The following is a 27,652-nucleotide window of genomic DNA, read 5'->3' on the forward strand; positions in this document are numbered from 1 at the left end:
GTTTTCAAGCTTTATGCTTCGACCGACTCGACCAAAAATGGGCATGGTTCGATCGTGTCGAACTATGCTCAGTATGCTTTAACCTGGTTGAACCAAGCTTGACGTGTTTCGGCTATGTCCGACCAACTAAAAACGTTTCCACCGATTTTGACATAAATATATTCCGACTTAAAAGAAGTTTGATACGAAATTTTTTCCACCAATTCTTACCGAGGAAAAGCTTTTGGACCTGTTCGACGTAGCTGATATATAAATTGACATATTTAAACCATGAAGTTTTTTCACAAATAAATTTATGATCCATGTTTTTGGCGTCGTTTTCTGGTCTTAAGGTCTGACCAGACCAAAAGTATCCCAGTTCCTGGAATGAGGATGTTGTTTCAAAATCTTATTTATAATAATTAAAAATTGCAAAAAAATGTGGGTTTATTTTTATATTTGTAGAGGAGAACCATTAACATTTTTTGTTTTGCGCTAAATAATTCTCCTCCAGTCAATGTTGCTAAACACAGCACTTTGAAAAGGAAGTTTTGCATTGAGATCAAATTTAAGACCATTTATCCACGAGGGAAAGGACCAACATACGGCTGTACAGCTCATCACGGCGAACCGCTGTTGCGCACCTGCTTAAGAACTACATGCAATCTTTGGTTTATATTTCTGGACTCAATATAGCTCAATATAGCTTCTGGGCTTTATAGCTCAAATTAAAAAAGTTAGATAGAAAATTTTTTAAGAAACTTGCCATAATTTGATTTTTGAAGTTTGGTTTTGTCTTCATGTTTCGACTGACTCAATTTTATGTTTCTTCGACTTTGAGTTCTACCATAAATTTTTCTCGACTATGGAGATTCAGTCGAACTCTGACAGGTGGTTGCCTCTTCTCGGTGCTGGTTTTATGTTGTGGCTTTATGTCCAGACCAAGGGGACCAACAATTAAAACAAACCGTAGAGACCGAGAAAAAACTAGATAGTCCATGGGGACCTGATATTATATTGTAGACCGAGGCCGCTCTGAACGGATGGATCGAAGGAGAACGGATGGGGGAACAAAAATAGTCAGAGATCGCAGAGACCAATAAAATCCGTAAAAACAGTTGTGTAAGAAGTTATTTTGAAATCTAATCAAGCGAGATAATTTTTAAATTTTGTACGAGAGTTCATTTAATGTCCACATTAGGGACTTTTGCAGGTTCTTGGGGTCCATGCAAGGGCGGGTTTAGGGGGGTGGGGGGCGGACGCGTTCTTTCAGGGATTCGACCCCCTGCAGACCCAAAGGATTCGTCCCCCCTTTGGTACTTTTTAGAAAATCCATTTTTGGCCGATCGACTCTTAAATTTTTCTTAAGGCGCCTTTGGCGCCAATATTGAATATTTTTTGAGGGGGAGCGCGCGCGTCAAAAAAACGCGATTTTTTTGTCAAACTATGTAGATAAAACTAAATAATTACATAATTATTTTCAGATCTCAAATAACCAAGAAAATTTTAATCTCAAATAGACTTCTTCAGACCCGAAACAATCATCAAAACTAAAGTTTCAGGTCTAAACGTATCCAAGCGTTTTTTTTTATCTTCGCATAGCACTACTTATTAGTTAAGAAATTAACCAAAAGAGGCCGTTTTCAAGCTTTATGCTTCGACCGACTCGACCAAAAATGGGCATGGTTCGATCGTGTCGAACTATGCTCAGTATGCTTTAACCTGGTTGAACCAAGCTTGACGTGTTTCGGCTATGTCCGACCAACTAAAAACGTTTCCACCGATTTTGACATAAATATATTCCGACTTAAAAGAAGTTTGATACGAAATTTTTTCCACCAATTCTTACCGAGGAAAAGCTTTTAGACCTGTTCGACGTAGCTGATATATAAATTGACATATTTAAACCATGAAGTTTTTTCACAAATAAATTTATGATCCATGTTTTTGGCGTCGTTTTCTGGTCTTAAGGTCTGACCAGACCAAAAGTATCCCAGTTCCTGGAATGAGGATGTTGTTTCAAAATCTTATTTATAATAATTAAAAATTGCAAAAAAATGTGGGTTTATTTTTATATTTGTAGAGGAGAACCATTAACATTTTTTGTTTTGCGCTAAATATTTCTCCTCCAGTCAATGTTGCTAAACACAGCACTTTGAAAAGGAAGTTTTGCATTGAGATCAAATTTAAGACCATTTATCCACGAGGGAAAGGACCAACATACGGCTGTACAGCTCATCACGGCGAACCGCTGTTGCGCACCTGCTTAAGAACTACATGCAATCTTTGGTTTATATTTCTGGACTCAATATAGCTCAATATAGCTTCTGGGCTTTATAGCTCAAATTAAAAAAGTTAGATAGAAAATTTTTTAAGAAACTTGCCATAATTTGATTTTTGAAGTTTGGTTTTGTCTTCATGTTTCGACTGACTCAATTTTATGTTTCTTCGACTTTGAGTTCTACCATAAAATTTTCTCGACTATGGAGATTCAGTCGAACTCTGACAGGTGGTTGACTCTTCTCGGTGCTGGTTTTATGTTGTGGCTTTATGTCCAGACCAAGGGGACCAACAATTAAAACAAACCGTAGAGACCGAGAATAAACTAGATAGTCCATGGGGACCTGATATTATATTGTAGACCGAGGCCGCTCTGAACGGATGGATCGAAGGAGAACGGATGGGGGAACAAAAATAGTCAGAGATCGCAGAGACCAATAAAATCCGTAAAAACAGTTGTGTAAGAAGTTATTTTGAAATGTAATCAAGCGAGATAATTTTTAAATTTTGTACGAGAGTTCATTTAATGTCCACATTAGGGACTTTTGCAGGTTCTTGGGGTCCGTGCAAGGGCGGATTTAGGGGGGGGGGGGGGCGGGGGGCGGACGCGTTCTTTCCGGGATTCGACCCCCTGCAGACCCAAAGGATTCGTCCCCCCCTTGGTACTTTTTAGAAAATCCATTTTTGGCCGATCGACTCTAAAATTTTTCTTAAGGCGCCTTTGGCGCCAATATTTAATATTTTTTGAGGGGGAGCGCGCGCGTCAAAAAAAACGCGATTTTTTGTCAAACTTTTCCAAAAAGTGCCCAAAAAAGGCTTTTTTTACTTGTTTTTTCAAAATTTTGCCTGCGGCGCAGAAAACTTGGCCAAAACAGAGTCCTTTTAGTGTTTTAGGAGAGCTCGGAAAATCAATTTGATCGACCTAAAAAAAGGTCGTCAAAATTTTCGAAACTGTTTTGAAAATCCGCCCCCCTCGAGAAAATCCTAGATCCGCCCCTGGGTCCGTGTATAAGAATTTCAATTTGTATTTGCTCAATCCGAATCTCGCGCGGGAACTGCTTTAAACTGAGGCGGGCTGTAATCAGATATCTTTATCTTAGCAACAGCAGTATAACTATGCTGCTATCTCCAAGTACTTGTTGCACTTCTCTTTTTTGATTCTTGTTTGTTGTGAGCTCATGGTTAGCAATTGTTAAATTTTTGAGGTTTTCGTGAGATAAACCCCATGTAATGTAATTTTTTTCTATACTTTTTGCGGAATAATTTAAAGTTAAACCAAATAAAATTGAGTTTAATCAAAATTTCTTTTTCATAATGTTAAATGCACTAAAATTTCAAAATTTCGAATTGAGTCTTCTAAGTGCTCAGCTTAATATCAATTTTAAGTTTGAGTCTACGTGACATGATTTAACTCCTCCATAATTAACAATAACGCTAAATGCGATAAAAGATTAAGGTAAATTATGGGTTGATTGGCATAAGGTAGATTGGCATAAAATTGACTGGTATAATCGGTAGAATGGCGCAGAATGGAATGTCATAGGGTTGAACGGAACCAGGCATGTTTTCCTGATACCTTTCTGAACATTTTTTTTCTGGTTCACCAGTAGAAGTCGAAAAAGTTTCTAGAATGGTCGAGAAAAATTTCGTTCGGAAAGAGCGATACAACAAAGGCGTTGAAAAATGCCTTGAAGTAATCAAATTTGTTTTTCAGAAAATGTATTTGGGTTGATTTTTTAAATGACCAAATGCACCTTTGATACTCGTACTTTCAAACCGAATTCATTCCCAACATACCACAGCACAGTGAATGTATTCTTTATGCGGATGACACTAAAAATTTTCACTCAACGAAACTGAAGAATTTAAAACAGATTTGGAATCATTATCCGAATGGATGGAAAATAATAAACTCACATTAAACAAAGGAAAAACACAAATAATTATTAATAATGGATAAAAAAAATTGAAAGTTTTACCTGGAACCAAAACACGATAGAACTAAAAAGCGCAGTTAAACACCTGGGATTAATTTTGGATCAAAACGTTACATTCAACCAACATATTGAATCAGTTAGAAAAAATGCAATCAATTCATATCCGTTTTTTATCAGACAGTTTTTTAACAAGACAGTTTCTCAGCTCATCTGTTCTCATTAGAATTTACAAGCAGTTCAACAAAATTCAGGAGCATAAACTTGACATTACTTTTTGGAAAGTCAAATTATTAAACTAATATTTTCCATGAATTCAAAACAACTATCAGCTCGAATGAAAAATTTCCAAATATTTCATAACAAAAAAAATCAGAACGAAAATTTGAATTCAGTTTTCAAATTCATTCATTTGCGTAATTATGCGAACTAAGTAAAGAGACCCCGGCTACAAAATTTACATATGCTTAACTGTTCTATAAGTCGGTCCTTTATATGGGTGAACATTTTTTACTTGGTGCCATGGGAGGTGGGTTGGAAATAACTAAAACGTGCCAAGGTAACTTGAAAGTTTTTCCAAGATCTAGACGACCTATAAACTGCTTGGGATTGCGAAAACCTATAGGGAGAAAAGCCATATAGATTATAAATTTATATAACTTTCGTATCAAAGATGAGCATTTTTTTTGGATATTTTACCGTTCTTCTCCACTGTCGATTTTAAGCTTTATAAATTTCTGCTCACATGGTGTAAAAATTTGGTACTTTAGTCGTGACACAATTTCATGAATTAATGCCCTCATGATTGGAACGGTAGAACCGCTAACTCTGCCAGCACATTGGCGGTGTTGGTGGTGGTCTTTAAATAGACCAGTTCATTGAAATGAGATTGAGAAACCGATCGACCTCGATGACTCTTCAACCGACGCTCTAAATGGCTCACCTGACAATAAACAAAGGGAGGGGACACTTGGAAAAGGACGCTTCCGGAATACGCTCTGGACAAAATTATAATTAACTGCATTTACACTCTCAGTAGACGTTTACGTAGACGTGTCTCATTTATGTTCAGTAGAGCACAAGTACAAGTTGCTATAATGTTATTGTTTCACGCAAGTATCCTCCTAATTTTGGCCCACCTCATCTCAGCTAAATCAACAGGTTTGTAAAACTAGTGATATTGATATGATTCTTCTTGATGTGGGTTCGTGAACATCAATGGGCTGAACCAATTAAAATTATTTTTATCTCGAGGAAAAAACTGAGTTTTTATTTTAGTTGGCGATACTTTCTTCAGAAAAACAATTTTTCTTTAAAGACATCCAAAATGACCAAAAAAGCAGTGGTTTAAGATTGATTTCAGTACCGACAAAAATTTGGACAAGTTTAAGTGAAAGTGGACAAGTTTAAGTGAAAGTGGTTTAAGATTGATTACAGTACCGACAAAAAATTTGGACAAAAATATCGACTTATATAAATTTCAAATTGGTTGAGCTGGACGTATATTTTTTACATCGATCTAAGCCTATCGTTTTTGTCTTTTCACAGCTCTGTTTTAAAAAAGATAACGTAAATCTAAACCAATTCAATGCAGTAATTGATATCAATTTGTATAGATTACTATGGATTATTGAAATTTTTTAAACCAAACTTTTTATACAGAATTTTTTCGCTTGATCCATTCTCGAGTAAAATTGAAGCAAAAAGTGAAAACTATGTTTCAGAAGATTTTTTTTGCTCCGATGTTTGACCTGAAAACAAACTGTAACAATAACTAAACGCGAAACTCATAATTACCAGTATATTGTTACCAATTGAATCGCTCATTATTTTTTCTTTCTGATTTATTTTTAAAAATTGAATTAAAAATTGTTGATCTTAAATATAGCGTTCGAAAAATATTCAAAAACAACTTTTTATCTCCGCGTGAGCAATTAGATTGCAATATCCTAAAGAGAAACCCTCTGAAGTTAACGGCTTGCGGTAAACAGGGTGGGTGACTTTGTTTTATGTTGTTAGAAACAAATAAAAACAAGACTGCTCGTATCAGGGCGAAGCCCTGAATGTTCCGACTGCCTTTTAAGGTTTATGGGGCAGTAATAGCATAAAAAATAAATGTAATAAAATAAAAATGAAAAAAAAAATTCTAAAATTTGAAACTTTTTTTATGAAATCATCACCCCACACGCCATATAAAGTACAAAAGAATAGATTTCGCTCCTTGTAACTAACTAATTATGGCAAATAAGTTTCGTTCAACCAATTGGGAGCGATTTCTAAGACGGATTAAACCTCCGCTTACGCGTTAATAGCGCGAATTATATCGCGCGTTAATTGTCCAAAATTGGCAAAATGGCAATCTTTAAACTCCCATAACTTTACGAAAAATGATCACAGGTGAAATACCTTTTCAATTTTAAGCTCAGGACAACAATACTTTTTGAATGACAAAAAAAAATTCTGTCAAAAATGGCTAGTTAAAAGTCAAATTTTGTCTGAAGAAAAAAAAACCCACCCCGAGCACAAATATTCCGTTACTTTCGTATCGAAAGTCGGAACAAAAAAAAACAGTTTAAAAACAGAGAATTAAAGAATAAAAGCATGCTTAAAACAAATGAGGAATATAAAGAAAATTTTCCAGCTTTGCGAAAAGTTTGTCACAGTTCGTACTTCCCATTTGCTCTAGCGTTGAGCTACGGGTCCGTGGGAAACCATCTGCATGTTCAAAATGCAGGAAAAATGATTTTTTACATAAAAATTTTAATTGTTGAGTTGATTATTTAACGGTAGCTTTGTTTTCATGTTTTGCTCAAATATTTTTAAAGAAAAAAAACAAAAAAAGAGTCATTTTGCAATAAAAAAAAAACATATATAACGTGTTTTTATTGTATAATTGGATTTTTTAAAAAAGTTTCGAAACTCTGCCCTGACGGCATGGAGTTTTTCTTAAATGACTATTTTTGAAGCAAAAATGATATTAAAACATTGAAAGTTGTGTAAGGCTACAACTTTGATTTGTTTACGAGTCCGAAAAGAGCTTAAGCCAGTTTTGGTGAAGCTTATTTGCATTTTAATTGCAAGCAAATTCCATCCAACTCGAAACAAGACTGTTCGTATCAGGGTAAATCCCTGACTGCTCGATTATCCCTTAACTGGTGTCGAACAGTTTTGGATAAATGAAATATTGATAAATTTTTATTTTTAGGCTGAATTTTAAGAATAGTGTAAGGACTTTATAAGACCAATTAGCCTGCTTAAATTGACTTTGGAATGTTTTGTGGAGCGGGATGATTCACCACGCGTATATAATGCGCGTTAAATTTTCAGCATCATAGTGTAACAGCCTTCTAAATAGTCACGTTAGTCTATTATTGAGCGTTTCACAGCAGTCTTGAAATCAGTATAGTCTAGTGATGTGCGCCTCTTCTAGGGCTACAAAAATACATGGATTGGACCCCCGCGGCAACTATTTTGGAGATTTCGTCTCAATAAAAAAATACGCCCCAAGCATATATATTTCTTACTTTCTTCGAAAGTCGGAACACAAAAATGAAATTTTAGGCACTCAAATTAATCCTAAAATTTTCAGATCAATGGATTTAAACCGATTCAAAATCCATTTTAGATTCAAACGTACAGTTTTAACTAGTTTTGTTCAATTTGAAAAAATTTCTAATTTGATTCATCCAATCCAAAAGATCCAAAGAACCGATCCCAGTGTTTGTCAGTGCATGCAAAATTTTACCGCAAAAACGGACAATTTTTCCTCTTTTTAGTTTATGCTAAAGAGTCAATTGCTGAGAAAGTTGAATATGCTAAAAAGAAACAAAAGCGCTACAAACTTTTGAGCTGACTACTATTTAAGTTAGAAGGTACCAAACTAGTATTTAGGCTTCAAGGTCCATTTGACCTCACTAATGGAGGCATCACGATACTTTGAAGTTTAAACAACTGTAGTTGATTTTTGTTGAGGCTACACAGACTAGTCTGACTGCGGCTATTATTTTCAAAAACTCAACAAAGAAACAAAAAAATTTGTTAAAAGTTAAATTGTAGTATCTTGTCAAAGACATATATACATTTTAATCTCGCCATTTTGTTGAATAGCAGGAACACATATATATCTAGGCTCCGAGTTATATAATTTTTCTACTGTTTATGATAAAAGCACAACAAATATTTAACAGGACTGCTCATATCAGGGCAAAGCACTGAATGTTCCGACTGCCTTTTAAGATTTATGGAGCAGTATTAACATAAAAAACTTTAAATTAATAAAAGTAATAAAAAAAGTGAAATTTGTTTTTAAATTGAAATTTTTTCTGTGAAAATGATTCCTCCACACGCCATATTAACTACAAAAGATTAGATTTCGCTCCTTGTAACAAATCATTTAGAGCAATTAGGCTTCTTTCAACCAATTTCGAACTATTTCTATGACGGATTAAATCTGCGACTACGCGTTAATAGCGTGAAATAATTGTCCAAAATTGGCCAAAACGGCAATCTTCAAACCCATAATTTTACGATAAATGATTACAGGTGAAATATCTTTTCAAACTTAAGCTCAGGACAACAATACTTTTCGAATGATATAAAAAAGTTTTGTCAAAAATGGCAAGTTAAAGAGTCGAAATTTGTGTGAAGAAAAAAATCCACCCCGAGCACAAATATTCGGTTACTTTCGTATCGAAAGTCAGAACAAAAACAAAAACAGAACAAATAAAAAAAAATGCTAAAACATTTCTGAGGTAGTAAAACAAATAGTAAAATAAGTACTATAAAAACGCAAGACTTAGCATCATTCTCAAACACAAAACATTCAGAGCTGTTGTTCTGACACCGATTTAACTTTTTCCTTTTTTTCGGAATCGAACAAGAGTTTAAAGTGATCTCACAGTTGGCTGAAAAAAAATCAAGGTCCAAAATACTTTTCTATTCATAAATGCCGGGAGAAATTATCACTCCAATGGTTTACTTATAAAATGCTGTTTTTTTAAAATTTTTTTCCTCGATAGTTTTGATTGCGGGATTTTCATTTTTTTGCTTCCTGCATTTAATTGTGCAAAAGTTTTGATCCGAATGCGTGTTTACATCGCCAAAGCATGTGTTGCACCCAAACGCCGGATGACATCAACTCCCTAATTATATTGAACAAAAACTTTTTACCCGGTGATTTGACCTGATAATCTCTAGCCATCTGTTTCAAATGATGCAAACGAGGAATTACGACTGTTTGTTTTTCTACAATCAAGAAGGAATTTACTTCCAAACATTTCAGGCGGTTTGAAGCCAATAGCATATCAAGTAATTGTCGTAGACAATCAGCTAATACTACGTGAGGCTAAGTTTTAACCCCTCCCCAAAAAAAAAGTATTCAGTAAGAATAGTATTCAACATTACTGGCTTTCCACTAACTTATGAGGGTTTTTAAAGATAAATGTGAAGTGCAAGCTGTAACTGATTATTTTTGTTCAATTCAAAATTTTTGGTTTGAACTTGAATGGGATATAATAGTTATGCGTGAGGCGAAAATTCGTAACAGGCAACCATTCGTAACAGGCGACCATTCGTAGCAGTAGATTAAAAGGGAAAAACTGATTCGCGCGCAGTATTCTTCTCGTGTCGGATCTAAGCGCAGCAGAGCGAAGCGGAGGAAGCGTATTCTACTCGTGAAGCAACAATTCGTAACAAGCGACAATTCGTAAAAGGCAACAATTCGTAACAGGCGACAATTCGTAACAATAATTTAAGCGGCAAGCACTAATATATGCGCACCATTCCTCACGTGTCGGATGTAAGCGCAGCGGAGCAAGCGTATTCTACTTGCCAATGCCTTGTTACGAATTGTCGCTTGTTACGAATTGTCGCATGTAACGAATTGTCGCTTGTTACGAATTGTCGCCAGTTACGAATTGTCACACTACCTATTCTACTTGCCAATGCTTTTTACGAATTGTCGCTTGTTACGAATTGTCGCATGTAACGAATTGTCGCTTGTTACGAGTTGTCACCCCAACCATATTTATCAAGTATTAATATATTTCAGATAATCTACAAAACCCCTTTCTTCAGGCTAACTCGTACAACGCTAAGTACGAACCAGTTCAGGCAATGAACCAATCACGATTGCGTTTTGATGGCATGGAATCACTCATGGGAACGAGGAAAAGAAATGCCTACTTGTGGAAAATAAGGAGAAACAAAAACAAGTCAGGGAGATTTGGCCCCCGATCTTTAGCATCCGCATTGCTCAAAGGTTTTTAGACCAGAGAAACACATAGAAATAAATTCAATTAATCAATTCAGAGAAATGCTTGAATCCATGAAAAAACTATCAGATAATAAAGTATTTCGATTACTTGTTTTTCTTTCCTATGACTAAGTTGATAAAAAATGAATTGTGAGATATTCGGTTTAATAGACAGCCTTTTCATCCAAGATTAAAACAAAAGCCCTCAAAACACGTTTGATAGATAACTCATCTTTGTAAATTCAGGTACAGTTTCTTATACAATGACCATAACCAGGGTTGGTTACAACGATCATTGCCATGACTCCCCAATATGGAAGTGAAAGTATGAACTAATTGAGTAACTGTGACTCACCGTCGCTTCCGTCGTCTGCGTCCTCGAAGTTGAGTTGCACCACAGAAGTGCCAGTGGCAGTCTCCTCCCCCACACTGATGGGGCTGGTGGGAGTCAGAGCCCCTCCCCCTTGTGCATTGGGCGCGAACTCATTTACACCTGCATGTATTTACATGGGTTTAAGGTCAAAACAGACCATCAGACTTTTGTACAAGTTTGAGTCTCCGAAAGAACGGCAGTCCTCTTAAACAAAAGTCTCTTTTACAAAACAGGCGAAAAAAATTAAAATAAAGAATTTAAAGGCAAAAGTGGCAAGCAAAAACCAGTTACATTTTTTTCGAACCATTTCCAATTATTGTTTGCAATCACATCAAAAACGTGCCAATAATTTTTAAAAAAAGGAAGAAATGAGGGCAACTCAGTCGCTTATTAGGGCGGGATGAAGGGATGAGAGTCGTAGTTGGTCAAGACTCAAAACGTTTTTCCGGCGCTGACCTGTTACTTGTATGTCGATGGAAATTGTGAAATCTGTGGATGTTCCATCGGATATGGTAGCCACTGTGGAGTAGGAGGTGGTGGTCTCGAAGTCCAGCACTCCGGCTGTGGCCACATATAGTTGCCCAGTGGTGGCGTCCATGGCGAAGGGGGCAATAGCAGGCGAGATGGAGTAGGTGAGGGTGTTGAAAGCCAGAGAGGCGTCTCCATCTGAAAAAGATGCGTGAATGATCATATTGAATGTTCCGTAAGTAAGTCTTTTTATGTAGACAAATGCTCTGTAATTTTTGGTCTAGGCGACTTCACAGACTTCGAAAGAAGATGAATGCATAAGAGCAAGGCCTAACAAAGGATCAATTAGAAACTTAACTTTTCAGATTTATAACTGATATTTGGTGACTGGAACTTGAATCTTTAGCTTTTGATTAAAAGGTTCTGATTCTGCAGAGAGGTGTGATATCCTTATAAATGCCTTTGATTGTGACTCACCAGTGCAGATGTCCTTGAGAGTGGCGAGGGTGGTCATTTGGGGTGCATTCTCCGTCACAGTGAATCCCAGACCGGAGGAAGTACAGAGGGGGTCATTGTCCTCTATGTCTAGGATGGATATGGCCAAAGTGGAGGTAATGCAGTTCTCAGAGGCTGACCCCGAACCCCCTTCGTCGCATGCAGACACTATCAGCTCACTACTCGACACTGCAAAAATAGAAGTTACCAATATTCAATACAATAGTCATAAGTTGACAGAATGTTCTTCGATCAAAAATGTCATCTTGAAGCCTGAGCTAGTACCTATATATCATAAAAACCTGTATGCAATATATATTTTCGTCCAGATTTCAACCTAGAATTCGTCCAATTTTTGTTGGCTTGAGTGTTTAGGGCAACAAACTTTTTAGGCACGAACAGAACAGAACAGTATTTAACTTGGATTATTCAACAAACTCATCACTCAAAACCGCCAGTTTGTTTGTATATTTGTTCTTTGCTCGGAACTTCGCAACTGTTAATGCTTGTAGTCATAACCTGTTTCCCTGTCCAGTTGTTTGAGCACTTTCACCTCCCCAGAGTACCTGTCCAAACCGAAGAGTGAATTACTTCCACCTGGCATGGACACCTGGCTGGTGATAGTGTACACAATGTCCCCATGGCCAGCACAAGTGTCATTGTCAGTGGCCAACACAGTCCCAACCACATTCCCAATCCCAGTTCCTAATAAGCACAGTGGATGGCAATGAGTCCTTAAATATATTATACTGACAACAAACTAAAACCTGGTAAAAACTCAATTGCAGATCAGCTTTTAATACTAAATCTTGACTGGTGCAAGAGGGCTTCTTGGTGACTTATTCGTTCGAATTATAATACAGGAACCATCAAGGGAGGGCAATCAAAAAAAGAATTTGGCGCGTGTTGTTCGTCAAATGATATATTTTCCCCTCTTTGTAAGTGTCCCTGTCACCTTCGTTGATGGCGAGGTTGGTAGTGCTTGTGGCATCCCACTTAGGGGGGAACTCGTTCACCCCCGTAATCTCAATGTGAACAGTTGTGGTGCCGGTCAGTTGGAATCCCACGGGTGCCCCGTCTACCGCTATCACCACCAGGTCATATTTGCACTTCATCTCACAGTCAGAGGCTGCACAAATAACAACACAAATAAGAACTGCACCATTATACGAAAGTTATATTTGCTATGAACTTCAAAAATGTTGATGCTTTCAAACAAGGCCAAAAAATTGAACGGTGACCAATTCGAGTTTTTCTAAGCGCATCTAAAACCCTTAAGAATTTTTTTGGCTGATCAATTTTTTAGATTCATTTTTTGTAAGTTGACTACTCAGATTTTTTTCAGAGCGCAACTAAAACGCTAAAGACCCAATTGAGCGGAGCAAAAAATCTGCGCAACAAATTTTTTTAAAATAGAATTTCGTTTTGAGCATTTTTTGAATGGTTTTTACCAAAAAATCGCGTTTTATCGACGTTCACTCCCCCAAAACTTTTGTTTATTCGGGCCAGAGGTGCATTTAGAAAAATTCAATGTTGATCAATGAGTGTCGTAAGACAGTGCTACAGGGGGGACTTTTTAGAAACACTTTTTAGGGACTTCTTAAAAGAGGACACAAACAATCCCCCTCCCCCGCCGTCGGCCTGCTACTGGCGTACATACTCACAGTCGAGGTTGAAGACTACTCTTCGCTGATTTGGGTTGACAACTGTGGCCAGGGCGAACATGTTGCCGGTATTGTTGGACTGAATGTAGAAGGACAGGTCCGAATTTGGAGAGGCGTCTGAGTCAGAGGCCTCGATCGTACCAACTGCAGTTCCTGCAAATAAGACATGATTTTGAATTGATATTTACAAAATAAGTAAAGCGACCTACGGTCCTAGAAACAGAACACTCTTAGTGAAAACGAAGCATTATCATCCCCTGATTTTGGCTACAATGCGGTAACTTGTGAAAAAAAAAACGCAAAAAAACTACATTGAATTGCACAAAAAGAGCTTTCCTCAATAAAATAGTTCAGTCTGGAATGTGTGGAAATCAGAGAAACGAACTATGCTTAGACATGCTGGATAGCCTTCCACATATCTTCTGCGAATCGCAAAAACCACACCCGCACTGACAAACTTGAGATTAAAATCAATTTAAATTGATTTTTATACAGATGATATACTGTATACCAATCGATTTACGATAGCCCCTTTAGATACGTAAGCCAATTTAGAATGGATTAAAGGATTTTTAAGGTAGAAAAAAATCAAATTCATTGCATAAAATGAATTTAAATTCATTTCAATATATTTTTGCAAGGTAGTGAAAATCATCAAAATCTCAATAAAATTGAGAAAACATATCTTTTTTGTTGTTTCGAAACTTGAGCAAATTTTTCGACTCAAAAAAATCTCGAGAACAGCTGCAGAGAGCAAGACTCATTCGAGGAGAATTTTGAACCGCAAACTTTTGCGTTTAAGGGATTCCCTTTCAAATTGTGCAAAACTAAGGCTTCCCACGGTAATGAGAAGTACAACTATGCAAATTGTTTTCAAATGTCATTTTTTTATCAACGTTCTCGACTCAATATTTTAGGCAGAGACGATGTAATTAAAAACATCAAATGAAAAAATGATTTTTGTCGCAGAAAATTCAGACATTAGTTATCCTCAAAGCATATTTCCAGGCCAATCATCAAAAAAACTCAGTTGAAAAGCTTATGATGCTATTTTATTTCCACTAATTGTATATTGTTTGATAGTCTAGAGAATATAAACACAATGTGTATATAATCTGTATAAAATGAGTATAAAAAAGAAGTTAAAAATTGATTTAAATCCGTAGGAAATTTAAACTAAAAAACGTTTTTGTATAAAACTCAACCGCTTTTGAATCAATTCAAAATTTCTTTTCAAAAGCTCTGCTACAATAGCTTATTTCCAGGCCAACCATCATCAAAAAAACTCAATTGAAAAGCTTATGTTAGAATTTTAGTTCCACTAATTGAATTTGTTTGATAGTCTAGAGAATATAAGCACAATATGTATATAATATGTGTAAAATGAGTATAAAAAAGAAGTTAAAAATTGATTTAAATCAGTAGAAAATTGAAGCTAAAAAACGTTTTTGTTTTAAAGTTGACCGTTTTTAAATCAATTCAAATAGATTTTTCAAGGTCTCTGCTACATTATCTGTATAAAGTCGATTTCAAATATTATGTTTATGATTATTATTATTATGATTATTATTATGATTATTATGATTATTATTATTATGATTATTATTATTATTATTATTATTATTATTATTATTATTATGATCATTATGATACTATTGTGAAAAAAAAATCCATTAAACAGTTATTTCGTTTTCACTTGATCATGTGACAACTATAGTGTCAACTACGCCTTTTATGGTGGTTTGACAATGAGGGCACTGTATTTTAGGAAGATAGATAACAAACTGTGCCGTGCTAAGTTTTCCCGCAAAATCACCAATTCGGTAATTGTAAGATTAGATACCCTAAAAGCTATGATCAGTTTTCTAGCTCAGGTAATTGCGTTTTTGTCTTCTATTCTATCATCTATCAAATTTAGAACAAGTCTCAGCTCAGATCAATAAATAGGGCCAATTAATTCATCTGACATTTAACTTGGAAGTAAATATTTAGAATACAAATTTGAGCTATGAAAGTCAAATTGAAGTCCTAAAACTCAGTTCAGTCGGAAAACGACCTTTCAAATCATTTCAACAGCAAATAATTTCTAACTATCAAAATGCGTTTTCTAAACAATTCAGTAGCTGTACTATTTTTCGTGCAGTTGAGCATATGCCTAATTTATTCGGACTTAGAGTGTCCGCGCTTAAATTTTTCATCGTCACATTTGCCCGACAAACACAGTCATGATGGCCGTAACAAGATTCCAAGTGGTCTGATTTCGACCGTAATTAAGGGTCACCAGAGTCCTCACAGGCCTTTTTTCGTGCGCATCTTCTCCATGAGGAACTCGTTCAACTCTCTGGAGGAGTGTGGGGGAACGGCCATAGAAACCAGATGGATACTCACAGCCGCCATATGTGTCAACTCTTCGCCTGGTTAGTGTCTTCAGCTGTTATAACTAGTTATGTTTAAAAAACAACGTAATATGTGAACCTTTGAGGGAGTAACAACTCACAACAAAATACAACTCGTAAGAAAAGTCAATTCGCGAAGTTTAAGGAGAGCCAAAACTCGTAAAACTTTGAAGATTGTCCGTTTAAGGTCGCCCATGGGCGCGCTACAGCGTGCGTCGCCGCTTTGCGGCAATAACCGGCTCTTAACTTCGAATTAAGTACCACCCTCTGTTGGAAAGCTCGCAACTCGTTGTGCCTATGCATGTTGTGATCACTCAAGCTTATGTATTTTGGAAGATGAAGGTAACAAAGTGACAATGTTTTCAGTTGACAGAGTGTTTGTGCTCTCGGGAGATTTTTCGAACAGAGAGCATCAGGCAGAAATGCATTCAGTCGAGCAGGTCATCTGTCATCTAAGGTGAGGGTCAAATCAAATTGCATTAAGAAGTTTTCCTTGAGCCTAACACATTTACAACTCAATTTACTTTCTGTAATCCTCATAGAAATCATATGTCCAATTTCAGCTACAGACAAGGCTTTCCAGATAACAACTTGGCCCTTCTGAAATTGGAGACACCCCTGCCTTACGCCTACACAATACCCCTTTGCTACGGACGACAGCCAGACTGCGCTCTGCTTGGAGCAGCAGGCATGGGTCAGATATCAGTGGTATACCCCAACATGGAACCCGACTCTCTGCGAGAAATAAAACTCACAGAAACCAGAGGCCATATATTCAACAGGTGTAACGGGCCTTTTCGTTCCTGCTATATGCCCCAAGTTAAGCTATGTGCTCTGGATTTCTCCAATTTCTGTCAGTTTTGTCAACTAGTGATGCGTGCGTAGCGAGTAAACCATTATATGAAGGAAAAAAAATGCCGGTTGATGTGCAAGTAGCACGGAATATCCAGATCTTGGTAACCTCAGTATTAAAAGAATTGAAAATAAGGAAAAAAGACCCTATTAACATCCTACAAAACATTTTAGGGTGAGGAGCACTATGGAAATACTTTTATGCACCGCAAGCAAATCTTTTCGAAGAAACAGATCAAAAACAATAGTTTTGGATAGTTTTTATAATTTTTGTAGGTTTTTTTGCCACCAAATTGCGTTTTCCCCCCTTCAAACATAAGATGTTATGACACAGTCCCCTGGAAATCAACCCCTGACCACTCCAAGGTTCCCATTTGTCTTGCCAATAGACACTCTAAAGATTTTCTAAGGGCTCCTTAGAAAAACTTTTGGGTCGATTAGCAAAAAAAAAGGATTCTGTAAAATAGCACCGATCGGGGGAATTTTTTGGGTGGGCAGGGCAAATCCTCAAGCCCGCAAATCAACTTCAATACGGCGTTTCACAAAGATCAAACTATTTTTTCATTTTTTTAATTCTTTCCTTATTTCTTTTTCGACCACAGTAAATTATCAGTAGCTGTATCAAATATTTAACTTATTGCGATCTTTCGTCTTTGTCCTGACTTTCGAAGAAAAAACTGAACATTTATTCTTGGGTGGTGTTTTCTGCCGACAATTTTAAACTTTTTAACTGAAAGTTTTCGACAAAAACTTTTTTTTATTATCCCAAAGGTATTTTTGTTTTGAGCTCAAATTGAAAAAAAAAATTGCGATCCTTTTGTAAAGGTATAATGATTTGAAAACTGCCAATCTGTCATAAACAAATTGCGGTTTACTTCGTTCATAACGCGTAAACGCCAAAAACTGTATGCCAAAACCATATTTATGCCAAAATATGGTTTTGTACATCACGTGGCCCGGATTTGAACTTTTTTCATATTTTGGCATAAAAGTATCGTACTTATATAAAAGTATCGTACTTAAAAAAAAAAGAAAAAAATTTTGTCAAAAAAATGCTAATCATACAGTTTCCATATATGAAAATTGTATGACTAGTATGATCAAGTATTTTTGAAATTGCCCAAAACTTTTTTGTTTTTTTTTCCAACCCCAAATCGAATTTTTTACTAAAGCAAACATTTTGCAAAAACAATTTACGCTGGCAAAACTTATTTTTTGAGTGCATAATATAGTCCTGGATACACAAAATTCATTTTTTTGCCTTTCTCTGGTAAAATTGTTTCAAAAACGCTTAAAATTCCTATTTCTTTTATATGGCATGTTTATGTATGCCTTGATCAATGTATGATAGTTTAACAACTCAAACTTTATAAATAAATATCTTTGAAAAATTTAGAGAAATTAATTTTAACAAAATCAATTTAATTTTCGGTTTATGATAAAATGCTAGTCATACAATTTCCATATATGAAAAATCACTGATCGTAGATATTTCAAGCAATTTTCTGTACTTGAATGCAATTTTCTTGAATTGCATGAAAAGTGTATGACTAGCATTTTTACATATATGAAAACTGTACGATTAGCATTTTTAGTCAACCCGATAGCGTAGGAGGAGATGGTTTTCGAAGAAAAATCTCAATAACAAATAGAAACACTATTTCTTAGAATTTAAAAGGCAGAGGGATAAAACTACTCTGGATAAAATGTTTATGTGTGTTCAAGTAGAATTTCATGGTTATCTTGGTTAACCTAATTTACTTGTGCAGACTAGAGTTATTTTGCTTCAAATATTGGCTGCTATCACACTTATTTTATAGAAGCATAGAAGCGTAATAGAAGCGTTTTCACAATTTTCTTAAAAACCTTTACTAGGAATGAACATACAGAGAGACCAATAAGGGCTCCCTAGCAATTGTTTTGAGCAACAAAACTGACCGAACGCGCTTTTTTTCAAGTGCATATAAGCAAAAAGTAGTAGTTTGAATTTTGAAAAGTTTTAAAAAATCAATCAACAATCTCAAAAGATAAAAAAGCAAGCACTGGATTTTTTCCTGCAAAGAGTTTTTCAAGGTTAAGAACTAAGCAAATAAGAGCACAAAAATATTTTCAAAACCATCTCCCAATACACATACACTAAATAACGTATAGAATAATATATTTTGCATGTATCAACGTAATAAATATAGTAAATAGCTTGCCTCAATTCGCATTGGAAATTTTCTGAGCAGCACAGGATTAATTCGCCAATTACTCTTGATAGAATAAACATATTGCGCGTTATTTGTCCCAAACTGATCAAATTGGCAAATTTCAAACCCCACATTTCACAAAAAAAAAATTTCACAAGTGCAATATTTTTTTCAAAATTCAGCTCAAGGCATTGACACCTTTCTTGTTTTTATCAGTTTTTTCAAGTTTTATCAGTTTTCAACGTTTTATCAGTTTTTCAAGTTAACCTAACTCATTTAAAGCCAATCGCTCGTTAAATTTTCTACTCAAATTGCTTCTGAAAGTATGCCTGTTGAATTTTTTTTTGAAATCTTATTGTGGGGCATCTAACAGAAAATACTCACAGGTGTCCTCAAAACACCATCTGCACAAAAAGAACAACAGAAGATGCGAACTTATGCAAGGGGGACGAGGGAGCTCCCCTGTACAGTTTCCACGAAGAGGTCAGCAACCATCCCAAGTGTCTCTACGGGGTAGCTATCTCCTTCGGCAGAACCAAATATTCCAGGCTGATGTGTAATGGAGGAAGTTTCTTTGCCAGGGTACCCTTTTACTATGGCTGGATACGACAGACCATGCAGGACAATGCGTAATGTGCGCCACAGATGAAAAAATTACAAATTCGAAAACTCCATATCCGAAACTAATCAAGAAAAATATTTTGATTTTGCTCATAAAAAAAAAAAATTTTGCTCCGGACAATTCGGCCAAAGACAATTCAGCCGATTTGAAATTCAGACAATCCAGCCAAAAGTATGCAGACAATTCAGCCAGTAATAGTGGCCGCCGCAGTCGCCGATTTTTTTCTTCCGATTTTTTTTCTTCCTTTTCTATACAAAATTTAGAGCCGGTTATTGCCGCGACGCGCGCGTAGCGCGCCCACCGGCGACATTGAACCAAGAAATATCTCCAATTCCGATTTTTTTCTTCCGAATCTAGCGTTTTGTAAAACTGGCTGAATTGTCTCATGCTGAATTTTCTGCATACTTTTGGTTGAATTGTCTGAATTTCAAATTTGCTGAATTGTCTTTGGCCGAATTGTCTGTGCGCCTTTTGGTTATCTCTCAAGGCTGCGTCTGTTTCAACTTAATACACCTAAACTTTATTTATTTTTAAAAATTAAAGAAAAACCGTAGGCTAATTAGTATGTTAAAAATGACATTATAAGCCTGAAGTGAAATATACTATTATTTTAGTTTTTATGTAACATCGGAGCAAATTTTGTAGCCCAGATGTACCAGTCCTGGGATACATAGCCACTGCACTGTGAAATTAAAAAAAACTGGTAACGTCAGATGAATACTAAAAAGGATAGCAAGTAAGTAAACTCTACCTGCGGCTGAGTTCTCGGGTGCAGCGAATGTGTAGTAGGCGTTGTTTGTGAATCGGGGGGCGTGGTTGTTGATGTCTGTAATGAGTACTGTGATGGTGGCAGTGGGAATAGTTCCAAACACGCCTTGTCCGTCGTGCAGTCTGATCTCCATTATGTACCTGTAGAAAGGAGCAGACATAGTTAGATTAGTTGGTGAGACTTGTGACAGGGAAATAAAGTTTGCCAAGTAAACAATCTAAAATTTGTAAAATATCACTTAAAACTCAATAAGACAGCGGATTTTTGGCCTCAAAAGACACCCTTTCTCGATTCGTCCCGTTCACTTTATGTTTCCGTATTTAGAAAATTCTGAAAGTTGCCACCAACTTCAATCAATTAACTGAGATTGAAAATGAGACTCAGACGAAATTAATTTTTCCTCTAAGAGCGCGGACAGTTCGTGACAGTCTTTAATCAGGTTTTCTGGACATTAACAAACCAAAATAAACTATTAATCCGCTCACTTTTCGTATACAGTGTAGTCTAGGTCAGTATTGACCATGAGTTCCCCAGTGAGCTCTGAGATGATGAATGAGTCTGGATCGTTGGTGGGAGTGTTGGCTGCATTGTATGCCTTGATGACTGGACTGGTGTTGATCTCGTATGTAGTCGCACTCATTGTGTCCATCGTCTGAACTCCCTTCACAGTGTAGACTGAAACAAACAATTCTGTTTGAGCAAACAATTTTTTTAAAATAAAAATTTAACTATTTATAATTTAAATATTTTAAATTAATAAGAACTTCGCGTTTCAAAGGACCCTTTCATGAGCCCAATCATGAGTCACTAGAACGTTTATCCTTCGGTTTTTAACTTAAAATTTGTTGTTAAGAAACTTTTTCCCAAAACAGTTTTTATACAGCGACAGCCGACCAAAAAAATCTCGGTTACTGAAATTAGCAGCGTGCCGCGGAAGCAGAAGGTAGGGGTGGGGTGGGTTTGGGCTAACGTTCTCTTGCTACCTTAGTTCTGTTTGCTACGAAGGGTACTATTTTTCGACATCCATTTATGGCCGACCAATTCGAGAATTTTCCTCCTGCGCGCACCACTGACTGAATGTAAAGGACTTCGAATGGTCTAAGATATTGGAACCTGATCTAAACTACATTTTATGATTGGATAAATTAGATATTTTACCACTGTAAAGTATTTAATATTAACCAATCATGATCCATCTAACTAACAACCCACTTATTTGTAAGTGCTGAAATTACTTGTAATTTCAGCACCAGATAGATTTGAATTTAACTTAGAAATTAGTTGCCTCTCCAAGAGAACTTCAGCAGCCGCAATAAACCAGTATACCCTAGATCTATTGAGCCTAGCAGAGACTAGTTAAACAACCTGAGACTAGATAGTATAAGAGTAAGATTAGGATCGGTATTAGACTAACAAATTGCACGAATCTATCCGGCCGAAAATAAGATAGCGTGACGAGCAGACGGTGTACCCTATCCGAAATTACTCTATGAGTTAATCACAGCGGTTATAACTCATCTGGTGCGACCATAAGTCTCGAACAAGACCTTAATAGCTTAGAATTAATCAAAATAGATTAGAAATTAGACAAAACATTTTCAAAATGTTATACGACAATAATTTAATCGAAGTGTCTCTACGACTCAATAGATCAGAGCCAATATTCCGAACGATAATAGAACTACCCGGAATTGGAAGAAAACCTCGAACCAGAGACGACATACGACAAAGCAGAAACTTACCAAATAGTTATATGATAGTACGGCAAAAGCCAACACAAACTTTTATATTTAGAATCTTATTAGCAATGAATTTAGATTTTCATTTGCAAACATAAAATCTTGAAGTCAATCTTCATGATCATTTCAGGCGCTAAACAAAATTATTAATATACAATAACGATTGATAAAAAGATCTCAGATCGTTTTCCTAAATTCTGCAGTATTATATAAAAAACATGTTTGGAAAATTTTTATTGAAAAACAAAACAAAAATTAGTAGCATGACAATAAATTGTTAGTAATCATAAAAACATTTGTAGTCCCAGCTTCATCACCTAAACATAACAGCAATCATAAGCTCACTTATATCATTAAAAAAACTAAAATTTTTAAAAAATTTAAACCATTTTAAACTTAAATTCACTTAATTTTAAAATCAGATCATCAAGGCTTATCCTTGGATCTAAATTAATTTTTCTATTTCATTAAATTTAAAACTTGATCATCAAGGCCTATCCTTGGATCAAAAAGAACAATTTTGTTCTCCCCCACCCACTTAGCTAGTGTCTAACGACCTCAAACGTCGATTCACTATCCAACCCTTTCAAAAAAAACCCAAGACTAATAGAAATTTTTGAACAAAACTAATCATTCAAATTAGGATAAACAGTGAAGAACTTCGGTTATTCATCCTTCACTTGAACCCCCCTCTTACCAGACCCAGGATAAATCTTAGACTTAGTAAGTTTAAAATAGTATCTAACGAACTACTCGCGTTCTAATTATACCTGAACCTTGTGGATCGATTTACTCTTCTCCAACCCTTGAACACAATCACTACCCCTAAGTAAGATTAAGTAAGTTAACACCTTAGCTTATAATAGCCACGAGAAAGTAAAAAATCATTCTTCGGAATCGATATACTTTTCTCTCCAACCCTAAATAAATAGACCCAGGTTAAGCTAACCAAAAAATCGTAAGGACTAACAGTTTAAGAAAATAGAAATCATCTAACAACTTTTTGCATCCGTCATCCTAAACCTTATGTCATTTAAAAATCTAGGAAACAAACAAACAATCGTTTTGCACAACTGTGAAATAGATAACAAAAAATACGACCTTGTAATCACACCTCACACACAAACAGTTGGATATATCAGAACAAAACGACAAACACTAAAAAGGAAAATAATAACCAAACAAAGACAAATAACACGAAAAAGATTTTCCAAAAATAGAAACGCATTCTCAGAATCAGAAGCCAGCAACTTAGACGAACTTTATAAATTAAAAGAATCCATTGATAAAAATTGCCCCATTCACGATCAATTATATTTTTCCGACTCAGAAACAACATCAAATTCATCAAAAAGAGTAAAAAGAAGAATAAAAAAACAATATAAACACAAACCAGTACACTTATATAATTGGAATCAACCAATTAGACACATCGATAATTACCTATTAACAGTCATTAAACAAAAAAATGAGCCAAACACACACTCCAAGTGAAGATAGTCCAGATGATGACGATATCTACCCCTTCCTCGTAGATGCACCCGATAATAGAGGACTACATGATCTTTGTAAGAATTTTCTTCTAAATTTGTTTGAACCCAGAATCAGCCCATGTAAAGCATGAGTTCCCAGATGTAAAAATAAAAAGACAGATTATAGATCACTATCTGAAGATATATGTAACTTAACACAACAATACGGAATCTACACCATAGAATTCAGCTCACCAAACCCGAATCACCGCAAATATATAACTCAAACAGACGATCTGGATTTAGAATTTTCAAAAGTATTCTCAGAATATATAAAAAGCATACAATATCATAACTCACAAAGAGCAAACTCCATATTTACTAATGAAGTTTTTGCAATAATATACAGTCATATTTCAATATTAGAAAACGAAAACCCAATCCCACATGTCTCACCGACAGAGACATCCAAACATATAAAGGTACGACATGAAATCACACTATTTTCAACTTTTCTACATATAATTAAAGAAAATTTCAATAGATTATTTCACACATAATATAGATTTAATTTCACAAGCAAGAAAAAATTTCAGACCTCAAAATTCAAACGATGATACTGCCATCACAGAACAGTCAGACTACGTTTGGGACCACGAATGGTCTCATTATGCATTCATAAATATCCCACAATCAATCTCAAGTCAAGCAATAAGTACAATATCTTATGTAAGAGATTATGTAAGAGTAATACCATTAACCATTGATGGAACACCATTAAACTACAATACATTTTTACCTGATACGCTAAATAACAGTTTAAATTCGACCGTCATACACAACGAGAACCTTAATGGAACTAGGAACCTCACTCAACAAGATATTCAAACACCATCACACTTCATAAATGAAGAAATCGTCCAAACAACAACAACTACACAACAAAGTATTTCACCAATACGTTCAAATTTAACAACACCAAGAAATACAAACACTTCACTAGCACAAGTAACCTTACAATCAATGTTAAACCTTCGGTTGCTCCAAAATATTCACAAATGGATTATCAAACATATAGACCCATGACAGTACCGTCAAAAACACGCAGAACGTTCACAAGAAACACTTTTGCGGAACACAATTATAATTACGCACATTCATCAAAAACAAACTATCCCCCACGAAAAAATGATAATAATCAGATAAGATCTCGATATTGGGATAACCCAATGGCAACAACCAACTCAGTAAATTTTCAAACTAATTCACATCCTCCACAGGATCGTAGTGAAAATTACCCATTCTTTCAACAGAATAAAAATAAAAAGCAAGCACCTCATCAAACGGATTATTTATCCTCTGACGATGATTATTTACAACCAGATATATTTGCACCATATACTCAAGAATATCGTGGACAAGGAGTGCAGAAACCACATACATATCATATAATTTTTTATCCACATCCAACAGATACACAAAATCAACAACCAATACAAATGCAAAACCCAATTAATACACAATCTTTTCAACCAATTCAGCCACAAAACCTAATGATTACACACTCGTATCAACCAACACAAATGCAAAATGAAATACCACTCCCATATTACCTTCAACAACACGAAATAACAAAAAATCAACTCTCAAATTTTTCACAAATGCCAAATGCCGCAGAATCATTACAAATGACAATGAATCCATACCTTATGGGTGGATCATCAATAACATCAAATAAACCTTTAATGGTATTCACAGGAACAGACCCTGAATATTCTGTAGAAGATTATTTAAATGCAGTAACAGCAAACTTAATTTTAAATATAGGACCTGAACCAATTAATACGCCACTACATCAAAATTGGATACATCGACGCACAGCGTTGATACAAACAACCTTAGATGGCGCAGCCCAAAAATGGTTTTCAGTATTGCCTATAGAAATAAAATCAAATTGGAAAAGATTTACACAAGAATTTTCAAAAATGTTTGACTCCGAGAGAAATAAACAACAACAAAGAGTTTTATGTAATGAAATTCGCAGATTACCAAATGAAACCATCAAACAATTAGCAGTACGTATCGAAACACTAGTTCGAAAAGCATATTCATTAAGTACGCACGACTATAAAAACACAAAAATGACAGAAATCTTAATGATGACCTTAACACCTCAATTAAGGAAAATAGCAATAAAAAAGAGAGCATCCCATCCCTCCTCAATTCGAGAGCCCGATCTAGATTTTCGAAAACTAGTAGACAAACTAGAACAAGCTGAAATCACAATGAAACTTGAAGAAACAGAAAATCTGAAGTTACAATATGTTAATCGAATTGAAACAAATACCACAAATATCAACAATATACAGGAATCAGATACAGACCTCGTTGAAAAAATCACTGAAATACTCAATATTTATGAAAAACACCCAAACTTTAAAGGCAAACCATCTTTCAAAAAATGGTGTAATTATTGCCGACGATACGGACATAGTATTTCCGAAGTAGACAAAAACAACAGGACAATCAAAACAAACCTCAAAAATATAGAGAACCAAATAAATCATTCTATCAATACATGAAGAAAGATCAAAATCTACCAAACAAAAATGTATACAGCAACAACAGTTCAGGAAAACCACTTCCGAACAATACCAATTACACGAAAAATCAATCACCATATAACTCAAGTTATAGAGGAAGATCATCAGAACGAAGAAATACACAAAATTCTTCACAAAATCAATATAATCGACCAAATAGTCGAAATAACTACTCCAGATCGATTTCAAATACAACACAGTTTGTTTCTAGATCTAATTCCCAATCAAGGAATAAATACTATCCAAACAATCAATCACGAAACTCATCATATAATAGAAATAGAAACTAATCAAATAATCGCAATAGAAGTTATTCAAACAACCGTAATCAAAATTACCCGAACAATCGATCAAGGAATAACTCATATAACAGATTAAATTATCACAGATCAAACGATAATTATCAAAACCGATCACGAAACAATTCACAAAATTGACATTCAAGTTATAATAATCGTTATAGAAATTATTCCCAATCACCACACAGAAATAATAACCATTATAATAATTCTAACAATCGCCACAGAAGTAGTACACCTAACCATCAAAGACATATTAATCAATTACAATCAAATCCAGAAACAACATCAGACCCCCCAGGTATTGATGACACAGCAAATAACGAGCTACAACTAAATCAAATAAACTGTGGATCATCAGATTCAGAAAGTGATACAGAAAACACTATCTCCATAAATATGATAGCAGTCGAAAATGACTACAAACCTATTATATATGAACAACCTTTTTCATCAGATATATATGAAAATCAATTAGAACTCCTTCACAATTATTATATTGAACCCATCCAAACCACACAAACGGCACAAGAAACTAACGAAATCGACACTGTAAATAAATCCAATGAAAATGACAAAACAAAATGCTTAAATACAAATCACATCTATCAAAATATACAAAAAGAACAACCCAAAGAAAAAATTTGGACAATACCATTTCTTTTAGAAAGTCCAAGAAACAAAGAATTTCAACCACCAGATCTTGAAATTGATTTTTTAATTGATTCAGGAGCAGAATCAAACATAATAAACATTCCCACATGGAATGAGATAAAAACATTACACCCAAAACTAACACCCCTTGCAACCTCCAGTAAACTAGCAACATCACAAGGATCAACATTGGTAAACTATGGAAAAGTTCAATTATTTCTTCTCCCCACAAGAACAATAGAGCAAAATAAAATTTTAAATAAACCATTTAAGCAAATATTTCATATCACTGATATTAAACACAATATCATTGGAATACCATTTATCTCTAAATATATACCAACAATCAACATCTTGAATAGTAAAATACTAATTAAAGATAAGTACACAAAAACAAAAGACACATCCCTAACAGTTTTTCCAAGATTAAACAAACAACCACCATTCTTTTCAAACTTTTATCCAATATTTAACCAACAAAGAAAACACCTGAAACCACTATCAGGAAACATATATAATTTTTTAATAAAGCAAGTTCACCAATATGATAAAAATCAAAATAAACAACAACTCTATATGTCAGACTTTGAATTCAAATCTATTCATAA

General features: G+C 35.2%; 2 protein-coding genes across 2 annotated transcripts in view; one reads left to right on the forward strand and one right to left on the reverse strand.

The window, feature by feature from the left end:
- LOC134857499 (cadherin-23-like) overlaps positions 1 to 27,652 on the reverse strand; it is a 121,666-nt gene that overhangs the window by 45,775 nt on the left and 48,239 nt on the right. The window contains exons 25-32 of the mRNA XM_063873736.1: positions 20,763 to 20,952; positions 20,260 to 20,417; positions 13,447 to 13,599; positions 12,738 to 12,911; positions 12,302 to 12,487; positions 11,765 to 11,971; positions 11,276 to 11,485; positions 10,802 to 10,939 (exon numbers count right to left, since the gene is read on the reverse strand). Coding sequence (XP_063729806.1) covers positions 10,802 to 10,939; positions 11,276 to 11,485; positions 11,765 to 11,971; positions 12,302 to 12,487; positions 12,738 to 12,911; positions 13,447 to 13,599; positions 20,260 to 20,417; positions 20,763 to 20,952 — 1,416 coding nt within the window. The remainder of the gene's footprint in view (positions 1 to 10,801; positions 10,940 to 11,275; positions 11,486 to 11,764; positions 11,972 to 12,301; positions 12,488 to 12,737; positions 12,912 to 13,446; positions 13,600 to 20,259; positions 20,418 to 20,762; positions 20,953 to 27,652) is intronic.
- On the forward strand, positions 15,467 to 19,717 carry LOC134844960 (mast cell protease 1A-like). Its single transcript, XM_063861789.1, has 4 exons — positions 15,467 to 15,863; positions 16,209 to 16,299; positions 16,406 to 16,624; positions 19,273 to 19,717. The coding sequence occupies exons 1-4, from the start codon at positions 15,545 to 15,547 to the stop codon at positions 19,517 to 19,519; spliced, it is 876 nt and encodes a 291-aa protein (XP_063717859.1). The 5' UTR covers positions 15,467 to 15,544; the 3' UTR covers positions 19,520 to 19,717.

This window comes from Symsagittifera roscoffensis, chromosome 1 (genome assembly GCF_963678635.1).
Source record: "Symsagittifera roscoffensis chromosome 1, txSymRosc1.1, whole genome shotgun sequence".
NCBI classification, from domain to species: Eukaryota; Metazoa; Xenacoelomorpha; order Acoela; family Convolutidae; genus Symsagittifera; species Symsagittifera roscoffensis.

Coding starts and splice junctions, on each gene's coding strand:
- LOC134844960 (XM_063861789.1), top strand. CDS start 15,545: ATGCGTTTTCTAAACAATTCAGTAGCTGTACTATTTTTCGTGCAGTTG. Junction 15,864..16,208: donor ATGTGTCAACTCTTCGCCTG/GTTAGTGTCTTC, acceptor CAATGTTTTCAG/TTGACAGAGTGTTTGTGCTC. Junction 16,300..16,405: donor CAGGTCATCTGTCATCTAAG/GTGAGGGTCAAA, acceptor GTCCAATTTCAG/CTACAGACAAGGCTTTCCAG.